At 46.9% G+C, this 12,514-nt stretch overlaps 2 protein-coding genes across 5 annotated transcripts in view; both read right to left on the reverse strand.

Moving 5' to 3' along the window:
* Positions 1–1,070: 1,070 nt before the first annotated feature.
* On the reverse strand, positions 1,071–3,941 carry RCE1 (Ras converting CAAX endopeptidase 1). 4 transcript variants are annotated; one of them, XM_054570559.1, is made up of 8 exons: positions 3,751–3,941; positions 3,510–3,612; positions 3,334–3,417; positions 2,999–3,077; positions 2,363–2,530; positions 2,167–2,238; positions 1,835–1,897; positions 1,071–1,530 (listed from the first exon to the last, which is right to left on the reverse strand). In XM_054570559.1, the coding sequence occupies exons 1-8, from the start codon at positions 3,933–3,935 to the stop codon at positions 1,295–1,297; spliced, it is 990 nt and encodes a 329-aa protein (XP_054426534.1). In that variant the 5' UTR covers positions 3,936–3,941; the 3' UTR covers positions 1,071–1,294. The 4 variants fall into 4 exon arrangements, with proteins under 4 accessions (XP_054426534.1, XP_054426537.1, XP_054426536.1 ...); XM_054570562.1 differs by lacking the exon at positions 3,334–3,417; XM_054570561.1 differs by lacking the exon at positions 1,835–1,897.
* Positions 3,942–4,158: 217 nt separating this feature from the next.
* The window catches only part of TOP6BL (TOP6B like initiator of meiotic double strand breaks), a 50,619-nt gene continuing 42,263 nt past the window's right edge, over positions 4,159–12,514 (reverse strand). The window contains 3 exon segments of the mRNA XM_054570690.1: positions 4,159–4,218; positions 4,305–4,504; positions 5,729–5,812. Of these exon segments, the coding sequence (XP_054426665.1) occupies positions 4,159–4,218; positions 4,305–4,504; positions 5,729–5,812 (344 nt within the window).

Genomic DNA, 12,514 nt, shown 5'->3' on the forward strand with positions numbered 1-12,514 from the left:
CCAGCCCCCCGCCAGCCCATGCTCTCAGAATGTCTCATCTTTGGCATGAGCCTGGGCCAGCTCCTCTTTGGACTCCAAGATTCCAGAACCCTCTGAATAGGCCCGTGCTCACCCTCTCTGCCTCTTCAACAGCTGCTGCACAGAACTTTCCGGCAAGGTAGGTGTGTGATTGTCATGATGCCCTTTTAGATCCAAGTGACTGTAGTTTAGTCATTGCCAACCTGGAGCACCACGGGGAGTGACTGCTCACCGTTTCCTTCCTGGGTTCCTCAGGGAATGGGACTCAGAGGACACCCACCCTGAGTTTGGAATGGAGCCTGGGAACCATTCCAAAAACAAGGGGAAGAGCAGAGACCACCAGCAGGTTTTCAGACAGAACCCAGAGGTACAGTGCTGCGCAGCAGGGCTGCTGCTCTCGGGGCTACAGCCTTCGTTCTGGTTCCTCCCGGGACCAGACAAGCAGTGCGGTGGCACAGAGGTCCAAAGTGCAGCAAACCAGAAAAGCCTCTACTCCCACTGATTCTGAACTGTTTCTTCTGACATTTTGAATCTATTTCCCTTTATGTACTGTGAGGCTGGTAGACTTTAGGGAGATCCTGGTGGAGGCCCCGTAGTGGAATCCTCCACCCTCTCAGAGGACACAGGTTGGACACAGCTCCATCACTGGGGTCAGATCTCACTTCTTGACCCTGGTAGCCAAGTCACAGGCCCCAGATGAGTTGGGCCCATGCCTGGCACCTGTAGTCCTAGGTCCACCTGGGCTAGGACTTGGGCCTGGCTCAGGGAGGGAGCTACAAGACCCAAGGCAGCCAAAGGCCCCCCTCCTGACGCTGCTACAGGGAACTGTCCCTACCAGGCACATTCCCAAGACCCCAAAGTCTAATCCCCAAAGGTCGAAGGCCATGTTACCCAAGTTAAATCTCTTTAATATCCCAATACAAAGTCCTGATGCAAAAAGACAATGAGAAAACCCTGGGAAGTTGGGGGGAGGGGATCTGTGAATTCTACCCCCAGCAGCTTTTCCGGGGCAGAGGAGCTCAGAGAAGCAGCAGTCCACAGTGAGGAAGGGAGTGCGCGGCTCCTGGGACCTGCTCATCACCTCGTTGTTCGAGAGGGGCCGCACATTTCTACTCCTTTCTCTTGGTCCCTGGGATTCAACGAGCTCTGGCTTCAATCCCCTACAAAAATTCCTGAGATCTCGGGATCCCAGCCAGCTCCTCCCCTGCAGGACCCCTTGATGGGGAGGGGCTGAGGAGCCCATGAGAGTTCATAGGAGAGTATACAGGAGCATGGGTCAGGAGCACAGGGGCACCTCTGAGTCCCCTGCCCGCTCCAAAAGCACACAAAGGGGGAGACTGCCGTAGAGCTTGGGGTCCGTGAGGGGCTGGAGCAGAAGCAGGAAGAGTCCTACACCCAGAGCATAGCCTGCCAGCAGGGGCCGCCTCTGTGGATGCTCCAGGGCTGCACAGACAGCAGGGAAACCCATGTAATTGCAGAAAGAGTGGCAGAGAACTGGCCCAATCAGGTGTCCTGGGGAGGGGAGACAGCAGCCCATGGAGCAGCCCCACCACCTCTTCTGGCCCTTCTGGGGCTACTGACCCTCATCCCCTGGAACAGGAGGTCAGTGCCCCACCTGCCCACCTACCCACACACCATGGCCTCTGCTTCCTTCCACCTCTCAGACCTCACCAGGCTGAGGGCCCTGGCTCAGCCTGTCTCAAGGACTGCAGTTAAAAAAAGAAACCTGTTGCTCCTAGAAGAGTCTTCCCATTCTCCCACCCACTCCCGTGGGCCCCTGAGCCCTCGGGGCACCCGTGACAGAATGAGAACCAACCTGTGCGGATGAAGAGGAAAGCAGTGTAGGCACCGAAGACAGCTGTGTAGGAGAACTGGAACGCTGGAGATGGGGAGGCCGCGAGTGACCACACCTGCATGCCCTTCCTGTCCCAGCTCTAGACACTCGTCAGCCGGAGACATCTCCTTCCCTCTGAGGGCAGTGACTGCCTCCCCCAGCACCTATGGCTGTCCTCTACACCCCAACTCCCCATGGTCAGCGGCCCCTTCAATACTATAGCCCCCTTCCCAGCTCTTCTTCCAGAGTGGCTGTTAGAGACACCCTCACACACCCCAGCCCAGACTGCCCCAGGCACGCTCTCAAGGACTCACCTGCAGACAAGATGATGCTCCCCACACTGCTCTGGCGGAATCGAAGCTGCTCAAAAATGTGGTGAAAATGGGCTGGGAAGAGGTGAGGACCACGTCACATTGCTCTAGCCTGCCTTCGGCCCTGCCCTTGCCCCAAGCCCCATTCTCAGCTCTCATGCTGGGATCATCTCAGCAGGACCAAGTTGGACAGACTCACCAACTCCAAAAAAGAGTGGGCAGGTGAACACGGCAGGGCCCAGGCCCGTGCACGGTGCCAACATGGGTAGCATGCAGGCCCGGAACACCAGCTCCTCTGTCAGGGGTGCAATCACTTGGTTCCGAAGCCAGCGCATGTCTGTGAGGCAGCGGGCCCAGGAGCGAGGGGCTAGAGAGGGGATTCAAGACAAGCAATGAGTGGCTAGCTGTTGAACAGAGAGACAACAGAGGCCCCCAGGGCCCCTCCCACAACCTCTTCCTGGTCAAACTCAGGCGCTCATACTCAGGACATGTAATGGTCCAGCTTTATCAGCATAAGACAATGTCTCAAGATTGAATGAGAAGGCATTAGTAGTTGAGGCAGGATATCTGGAAACATCAAAATCTGCCTAAAATCAGCTCTGGCTTGGAGAAGCCAAAGGTTAGGGGAAGCAGGGGAAATGCTCTCTAGTCTACACCACGCACACTTCCTAGTGGTGTTCCTTGAACATCAGGAGCCAACTCGTAGAGGACACCTGCTCTATGTTCCCATTTTACTGATGAATACAACACTAATATCTCACACTTCAAGTCCCATCCCGATTCTCTCTGTCCCGGGCTGCCTGCTTGCTTTTTTCCCTCAGCCCTGAGGACTCACCTAAGACAACCTTCAACCCATCTGCCAGGTCACAGGGGCAATCCATTGAGAGCTGCATCAATGGGCCCAGAAAAAGGATCTGGAGAAACAAAAAACCAGAGCAATCAAATAAAAGGCTTAAGCTATAGTCTACTGCCTTTGCCCAAACAAGGCCTCAAGCTTCCTGTTCTCAGCCAGGATTTCCCACCCATGCATACCCGAGGGCCTCGCGCCACCTCACAGTTCCTGTCTCCCATCAGGCAGAAACTGGACACAATCAGGATACGAAAAAAAAGGTGAAAGAAAGGAGCGCCATGCCAGTAACAAAACAGGAGTAAAGGTAAAGGAGGACTCACCATGGTCAGCAGCAGGGGCAGCAGTGCTGCTGGGAAAAAGCCCTCCAGCCTGAACCCCATTAGGGTGAGCAGGGGTGTGCCTGGCTGAGCCACAGAAAAGGGGGCATCAGTCTTGTTCCCTCCGCCAAAGACCCCTGAGCTCTCTCCCGTTGCCCTCTGCCCCGCCTCCTTCGCACCTGGATGCCTGTGAGTTCCCTCCAGAGTAGCACGCAGAGGGGTGACAGACTGGACACCACCAGGACACTGGTAAAGCGCCGCTTGATGACGGCAGGGTGGTCCCTACGGAGGGGGCATTAAGTTCAGGGGGCCCCACAGTCGCCTACTGACAACTCGGCCCCGCCCTCGGCTCGCCCATGCTCCGCCCGCAGCCCCGCCTCATGGAAGCGCAGGTTTCGGCCGCGCGCGGAGCCCCCGCACCTGGGCAGCTCGCTCTTCCAGACATAGAGGCTGCCCACGTAGGAGCAGGCGAGGCTGAGACAGGAGAACACCGACACCCAGCAGCACAGCCCGGGACCCGGACCTCCCAGAGCCGCCGTCTCGGGCTGCCGCTCCGGTCGCGACACCGAGAGTAGACGCAACCCGTCCCCGCCCAGCGCCGCCATCGCGCTCGGACCAACGGCGCGCGCCAGTGACGCAATCCCACCACCTCCCCGCTCCCGCGGGACGCTCTGGTGACGTCATCCGTCGGCGCCCGGGGGGAGGGGCCGGCTCCGCCCACGACACTGAATCAGATCCTGCGCGCAAGGAGCTGGTTTATTGAACAACAGACTACACGTGGCCTGGGCCTCCGTCGGGCGGCGCGGACGCCTGGGGATAGGGCTTGGCTCAGGGGCCGGGACTCAGCCATTCCGAAAGGTTGGAGACCTCCTGCAGCCACAGCGAGTCCTGCGGGAGGGAAGAGGGCCCGGGGTGAGGACGCCTCGGCCGCGGCCGGTTCCCTGCCCTCCTCCGTGCAGTCCTCGCCCAGTCACCTCCGGCCCGCCCGCTGGGCCCGCCATGCTTCCGCTCGGGGTTGCAGAGGCCGCGGGGGGCTGCGCGGGGGACTCGGCGCGGCGTAGGGCAGCCTTAGACGGACTCGGAGCCCTGGCAGAGTGGGAAGCCTCCGTTCCCTCCACGACCTGATGGAGGCTGCCCTTCTTGAGCCTCTTGTTTTCTAGTTTCCCGCTGGTCCCTAGGACAAAACGCGTGCTCGTCTCAGGGCCCTGCGCTGGAAAAGATTCTTGGAGACATCCTGGGAGAAGGGCAGGAGCTGAGGCCCGGCTCTGTCAGCTCTCCCACCTCAGAACCTCATCAGGTGCCGCCCACATCAAAGGCCGGCAGCCCCGAGCTTCAGACTCAGGCCCGGGCTGCAGAATGGCATTAACGTCTCCCCATTCCGCCTCAGCAACCCCTGGGAAGAGCCGACCAGGCGACTGGGCTCACACCAAGCCCTAGCTCGGGGGGCGCGCGCCCACCTGGCCACCGTCTGTCCAGATTACTTGTGGAGTTTGCACTAGCCGGCCTCTCCCTCCCGGCCAAGCTCGGATCCCCGCCCCATGGCTGCCTCCCCTCTCTCCCATGGTTGCTCACACCTAGTTGGGCAGTCCCTACGGGCAGCCTTCCTGTTCACTGACCCACGAATCTAAAGCACCGTTTTTTCCCCGCAGTGCATCCCTGCTAGTCTGGCCCTTTTAGAGACAGGCTGGAACCAGGTTGCTCAGGTTTGGATTCTGGCTCTGCCAATTACTAGGTGTGTGACCTCGTGTAAGTTTGACATCTCTGGGCCTCAGTTTCCTCATCTATAAAATAGAAAATAATGGTACCTATACCTCATAGGATTATTTTGAGAATTAAGAACATTAATACATTTTTTAAAGTCGGAATAGTGCCTGGCACCTGCACCGCAAAGGTTCAGGCACCAGTGGCTATGGATGTGTCCAGCCACGCGCACACTACCGCCCTGCCACTGCTGGGCCCGGATGCTCCTTAAGAATTAGGGCTGCGGTGGGGGGAGAAAAGACTTAAGTATAATCACCGTCACATCACACACACCGACACCTCCCTATAACATCAAGGTTGGGGTGGTGTCAGCATCCAGGAACAGCCTCCAGAAGTAGCCTCCAGAGCCCTAAACAGGTTAGTAACCAAAACTAGGGAGAGCGAACTGGATGCCAGGTCCCACCCCCGTCATGCAGACCTTCCCATAACTGCACAGACTAGGAGAAGTCTAGTCCTATCACACCTGCTTTTGAGAGGCACACCTCCTGTTGCCCCAGAACATCCACAGTGGTGGCAAGAGCCAACCACATTCCAGAAGGACACTGCTGTGGTGAAAGGGGCAGTTTGAAAGCCTTGCAGTCATGTTTTTGACTTCCCAGCTTTGATCCAGAGCTCACCTGAAAAGCTGAAACCTTACCTACAAGGAGCTCCAGGCTGCTGTCCTCATGCACATCTTCTGTTCTGTCCTCTGTGTCATTTTTCTCTGGAAGCAGTTGCTTAAAAAATCAGAAGTCCCCAGTTAGTTGCAGAAGCACGAATGAGTCCCAGCAAGATGAATGTGCCTGGTGGCTTTGTTCACCATGCAGGGCTGTCTGCCCTCACCTGCCACTCCCTCTTCTCCCCGGCTCCTGTGAATCCACCTTCCCAGCCACCAGCCTTCAAGACTGACCACTGCTAGAGCTTTGCAGCTCACTCCAGCAAGTCCTTTCTTCTCTGAGCTCTGGTCACTCACCTACTGCCCGCCCTACTCCTCAGGCTCTGAAGCACTCACTGCATGCCTCTGTTCATCATTTTAATGTGTGTATGTCCACTTTCTCTTATAAATTCCTTGAAAGGTAAGGCTCATCATGCCTACATCTCTTTACATCTGGCATAGTACCTTGCACAGGGTAAATGCTCAACAAACGGCTGACCACAGGGCACGTTTTGTAGTCCCTACTAGCCTTTCAAAGTCTGCCACACTTGGTTCAATTTGGGCAGAGAAACAAAGGTACTAAAATCAAAATCCAGTCGTCCTAGCTCCTTGTTTTTCAAGAATACAAGAGTATAAAAATAGATATCCTCTTTATCAAAGTTAAAAACTTTTGTGCTTCAAAGGATACTATAAATTGCAAAGTCAACACAAGAATGGGAAAAAATACTTGCAAATCATATGTGATAAGGGACTTGTATCCAGAATAAAGAACTCATAACTCAAAAATAAAATAACAAATAATCCAATTGAAGTTGGTTTGACAAATTGGAGTTGTATCGAAATTTCTCCAAAGAGATGCAAATGCCCAATATGCACATGAAAAGATGATCAACATCATTAGTTGAGAAGTGCAAATCAAAACCACTACTAGATACCACGATCACCCACTATGATGAGAACAATAAGACAATAATAAGTGGTGAGGATATGGAAAAACTAACATTTATATAATATTGGTGGGAAACTAAAATGGTGCAGTTTGGAAAACAGTTTGAAAGTTCCTCAAAAAGTTAAATACAGACTTATCATATGACCAACCCAGCAATTATACTCCTAGGAATATACCCAAGAGAATTACAAACATCCACACAAAAAAGTTCATAGCAGCATTATTCATAATAGCCAGAAAGTGGAAATAACACAAATGTCCATCAACTGATGAATGGAGGAATAAAATGTGGTACTTATCCTTGTTTTCACTTCCCATGGTTTCAGTTACCCACAGTCAACCACGGTCCAAAAATACTAATGGAAAATTCCAGAAATAAGCAATTCACAAATTTTAAATTGCATACCATCTGAGTAGTGTGATGAAATCTCATGCCGTCCTGCTCCATCCACTCGGGACATGGATCCTCCCTTTGTCCAGTGTATCCACACTGTATATGCTACCAGTCTCCTAGTCACTTAGCAGCAGTCTAGGTTATCAGATTGACTGTCATCATATCACAGTGCTTATGTTCAAGTAACCCTTATTTTACATAATAAGTAAATAGGTTAATCTAAGTGAAAAGGTATGCAAGCATAGGAAAATGTAGTATACATAGGACCCGCAGTACATGTATTCCTGGTTTCAGGCGCCCACTGAGTTTTGGAGTGTGTGCCCTGAGGTTAAGGGTGGACTGCTGTGTGTCCACACAATGACATATTATCCAACAATAAAAAGGAGTGACGTGCTGTTATGTGTTGCGGGTGAACCTTAAAAACAGGATGCTAAGTGAAAGAAGCCAGACAAAATGCCACTTATTGTATGATTCCACTTACATAAAATACCCAGTTTGTCAAATCCATAGAAATGGAAAGTAGATTAGCGGTTGCCAGGGAATGGGAGGTAGAATTGGGACTGACTACAAATTAGGTACAAGGGTTCTTTTTGGCATGGTGGAGATGTTCTTTAATTTAGTGGTAAATATACTTAAAGCCACTGAACTGTACAATTTAAAGTGGTAAATTCTGTGGTGCATGACTTATAACCGAATAAAAAGATATTCTACCATATATTGTTTACTAAAATAAGTTCCAATTTCTAACTAATTGCACTCCAGGAACATAAAAGGGGTAAAAAGATGGCCCTAAAGGTGTGAAAAAAAAGTATTAGGAAAGTTTCCAAACACTTTTTTTCTTCTTTGAGGGAAAGCTTATTCTTTTACTTTACTCCAGCCTGGAAAACCTCATGTAACAGATAAACCTCTTATCTTGATATTGGGCTCACCAAGGAAATACCCACATGCAGATAGAGCGCCGAGTCCCAGAGGAGCCTTGCAGGCCCTTTGCCATCAGGTCTCCCGTATGAGACAGACCTGTCTATCTTCAGGATACGCCTCCTTGGATGTAACACTCCAGGAGACATTCAGTTCTGGTCTCCCCTCCACCCGCACCCCGGGGATAACAACATTTTTCCTTAGAAAGCTGCCTCCCTGTTACTGCTCTTGCTTATTCTGGGTGTAAGTTTTCAGTCCCTACACATATCTGCAACATGAAACCCTGGAGTACTATCTTGACTACTGCTTCATGGCTCACTGTTCACTGTTCCAACACCCGTCCATAACCTTTCCCTGCATATATTCTATAAAACTCAAAAACAATATTCTCTCATTTCTCCCATTATCCATAAGCTATACAACAGCCATAGATGATGTTATTCTGTATTATTCCAGAGGTCAGCTATTCTACTTTACCTATTTAGAAATGGAAATTTCTAATACTGGTTGGTCCAGAGGTAAAAGAATTATACCCGTTATTATTGATCTTGTAGTTTTTTAAGTGAAGCCACTGGGTGTCACTCTTGTGCCACTAACAAGTGATCACTAAATGGCCATTGTCAGAAGGAAACGGTATGATCTTGAGTGGAGAAGCCTGGGTTCTTACTCAATGCTTTGATTACTCATCTTCCCTGGACTTGTGATGCACTTCTATGTGGTAACAGTGTTACTGGGCTTCTGAGCCAGGAAACCTCAGAACAAATCCCAGCCTTGCCATTCACTGACTGTGATTCTGGGCAAATCAGAAAAGCTCTCTAACCAGTTTCTTTATCCACAGAATGGAAAAACTTCAATCTACCCCATGGGATCTTTGTGGAGTTTAAAATGAAAGTCTTGGCACAGGTTAGTGAACCTTAGGTTTATTAGCCAACCATCAAGTTAATTGGGCTATGAATGGCCCTGAGGCTATGAGTCATCACTATAACAGAATGAGGCCGAAGAGGTCAGATCAGTTCCTTTTGAGATCTCACATGGATAATCAGACACCCAGGCAGAAAGACATCACAGCGTGAAACACTTCTGGATCCTGCCCTTCCTTATATCCCAGGTCCTGTGGTAACAGCATGCACCTTAGCCTGAACCTATCCTTAGAAATGTGAAGATATGGATGAGTTGAACAGTGACTCACCAAAAGATATCTCCAAGTCGTAACCCCCAGAATCTGTGAATATGATCTTATTTAGAAAAGGGGTCTTTGCAGATGTAATTAAGAACCTCAAGATAAGACCATCGTGGATTCAGAGTGGGCCCTAAATCCAATGACTGGTGTCCTTATTTCAGAGAAATGCAGAGGTGAATTTAAGAGACAAAGGGGAAAGGGCATGTGAAGATGGAGGCAGAAAGTAGGAACATCTGGAGCCAACAGAAACTAGGAGTAAAGAAGCGTTCTCCCTGAAAGCCTTTGGAGGGGAAAGTGCAGGACCCTGCTAACACCTTGATTTTGGACTTCTGGACTCCAGAACTGAGATAATAAATTTTTGTTGTTTTTAAGCCAACAAGTTTATGGTAGTTTGTTATAGTATTCACAGGAAACTCATACGATGGGTATTTGCTTTTATTTGCTCAAGTTGTGGGCAGCAGCTTTCCAAGTTGGACAAAAACTAGTAAGAGTATTCATATAGCCGTGGGAAAAGGTATAGTAAATTAAAGGAAGCATTTACAGGGGTTTCACTGCTGTCCTCTGCCTTTCCAGTTACAAAGCAGAGGATGGGAAAGCAGATGAGATGCTGTGACCCTTGTAAGCCTGGGCACCACAACTTCCCCATCCAATGAGGCAAAAAGAAGTAGGAGAGGGAGAGAAGAGCAGAAGTGCTAAAGGTCCTGTTATTCTCTTAGAAACAGTGCCTATAATTTTTTATAACAAGTTTGAGATATAACTTGCACATATACAATAAACTGCATATATATATATATAAAATGTACAACTTGACGTTTTGACATATGTACATACTTGTAAAACCATCACCACAATCAAGGTAATGAACATATCCATCTCCCTCAGAAGTTTCCTTTGCCCTTAAAAATAGCTTCCTCCACCTCCAGTACCTCCCATCTTCCAGCAACCACTGATCTGTAACAATTGCTTAGTTGGCATTTGATAAAATTTTACATAAATGCAATCACAGTATGTATTCTTATAATTCCAGGTTTTTAAAAAATTCAGTATGGCTATATAGAGATTGATCCATGCTATTTTGTGTGTCAATAGTCCATTTCTTTTATTGCGGAATAGTGGTCCATTGAATGGATATACCACACTTATCTACTCATTTACCTATTGACACTGGGTTGTTTCCAGTTTTTGGCTATTACATATATGGCAGCGATGCCATGAACATTGGTGTAAAAGTTTTTGTATAGACATACTCTTTCATTTCTCTTGGGTAAATACCTAGGAGAATGGCTGGGTTGTATGATGAGTGTATATTTAATTTTTTAAGAAACTTGCCAAACAGTTCCCCAAGTGGTTGCACCATTTTTCATTTCTACAATTAGAGTACAGGAGTTCCAGTTCCTCCACATTTCTGCCAACATGTGGTATGGTCAGTCTTTTTACTCCACATAGGTGTGAATTAGTATCTTCTTTTGGTTTTGATTTGCATTTCCCTAATGACTAATAATGTTGAGCATGTTTCTTGCATGTTTATTTGCTGTTTTTGCCTCTTCTTTTGTGAAATCTGTGTTCAAATCTCTTGGCCATTTAAAAATTGAGTTGTTTGTTTCCTTACTGAGTTTTTAGTTTGTAAATATTCTGAATATTTATATGCAGTAATGTTTTGAACCAAAATTAAATTTCTTTAATAGATATAATGATACTGGATATATAGAGCTATTCCTCCTTGAGTGAACTTTGATAATATGTCTTTCAAGGAATTTGTCCATTTAATCTATCAAATTTACAGCAGTAATGCTGTTCATAACATTCCCTGACAATACTTTTAGTATCTGATGCCACCTCTCTAATTTCTGGCAGTGACAATTTGTGCCTTCTCTGTTTTAATCCTGATTAGTCTGGCTCAATGTTTATCAATCTTCTCAATGAACAACATTTAAATTTCATTGATTTTTCTCTATTATTTTTCTGTTTTCTATTTTTATTGACTTTCACTCAGATCTTTATTTTATTTCTTCTTTCAACTAGTGTTTAATTTGCTCTTCTTGTTCTAGTTTAAGTTGGAAGCTGAGGTCATTGATTTGAGACCTTTTTCTTTTATAACATAGATATTTTCCACTCTAAGTGCTGTATTAGCTCCATCTCACAAATTTTAATTTGTGTTTTTATTTTAATAAATTAAAATATTTTCTAATTTCCCTTTTGATTTTATGTTTGACCCATGGATTGTTTATAAGTGTATCATTTAGCTTCCAAATATTTGGAATTTTCTAAGTGTCTTTTTGTTACTGATTTTAATTTCATTGTGTTCAAAAAGACATTTTATGACTTGGATTCTTCAAAATTTATTGAAATATATTTACTGTCTCAGAATATGGTCCGTTTTGCTAAGTGTCCCTTGTGTACTTAAAAAAAAAAAAAAGATGGCCCTGGCTGGTGGGGCTCAGTGGATTAAGTGCCAGCCTGAGGACCAAAGAGTCACTGGTCTGATTCCCAGTCAGGGCACAGGCCTGGGTTGGAGGCCAGGTCTTCAGTAGGGGGTGCGTGAGAGGCAACCACACATTGATGTTTCTCTCCCTCTCTTTCTCACTCCTTTCCTCTCTCTATAAAAATAAATTTTAAAAATCTTTTTAAAAAAGATGTATACTCTGCTATGGTTGTGTTTTATGAATATCAGGTTAAGTTAATTCATAGTGTTAATTCAAAACATCTATAGACATATTGATTTTCTGTCTATTTTTATAACAATTATTGAGGAATATGTTGAAATCTCCAAACACAATTGTGGATTTGTCTACAGTTCTATTACAGTTCTATTAGTTTTGCTTCATGTATTTTAAAGCTCTTTAAAAAGTTTCATGAATGTTTAAGGCTACTGTCTTCATTATATTTTATTCAGTGTATGTGAATTTATCATTATAAAATGACTCTCTTTATCCCTGGAAACATTCTTTGCTCTGAAATCTACTTTGTTTGACATTATTATAGCCTCTCCAGCGTTTTTCTCTTTCTCTCTTTAGTATAAGCATGGTATACCCTTTTCCATCCTTTTACTTTTAATCTATTTCTGTCTTTATATTTAAAGTGGAATTCTAATAGGTGGCATAGAGTTATCTCTTGCTTCTTTATTCAGTCTAACAATTTCTGTCTTTAATTGGGTTGCTTAGACCATTTACACTTAATATGATAATTAATATGGCTGGATTTAAATATATCACCTTGCTAATTGATTTTTATGTCTCATTTGTCCTTTGTTCTCTTCTTTTTCATCTTTTTCTGCCTTGTTTTATTTTTTAGACCAGTTTTAAGTTCACAGCAAATTGAGCAGAAGGTACAGAGATCTCCCATATACCT

The sequence above is a fragment of the Pteronotus mesoamericanus genome, unplaced genomic scaffold (genome assembly GCF_021234165.1).
Source record: "Pteronotus mesoamericanus isolate MK-2021 breed Mesoamerican mustached bat unplaced genomic scaffold, CSHL_Meso_final contig_214, whole genome shotgun sequence".
Lineage (NCBI taxonomy): Eukaryota > Metazoa > Chordata > Mammalia > Chiroptera > Mormoopidae > Pteronotus > Pteronotus mesoamericanus.

What these genes read in the sequence shown, in the direction of transcription:
- RCE1 (XM_054570559.1), bottom strand. Translation starts at nt 3,935, where the DNA reads ATGGCGGCGCTGGGCGGGGACGGGTTGCGTCTACTCTCGGTGTCGCGA. An exon ending in GGGAACTCACAGGCATCCAG is followed by an intron (nt 3,418 to 3,509) that starts GTGCGAAGGAGG and finishes TCTGTGGCTCAG; the next exon opens with CCAGGCACACCCCTGCTCAC. An exon ending in GAGCATCATCTTGTCTGCAG is followed by an intron (nt 1,898 to 2,166) that starts GTGAGTCCTTGA and finishes CCCCATCTCCAG; the next exon opens with CGTTCCAGTTCTCCTACACA.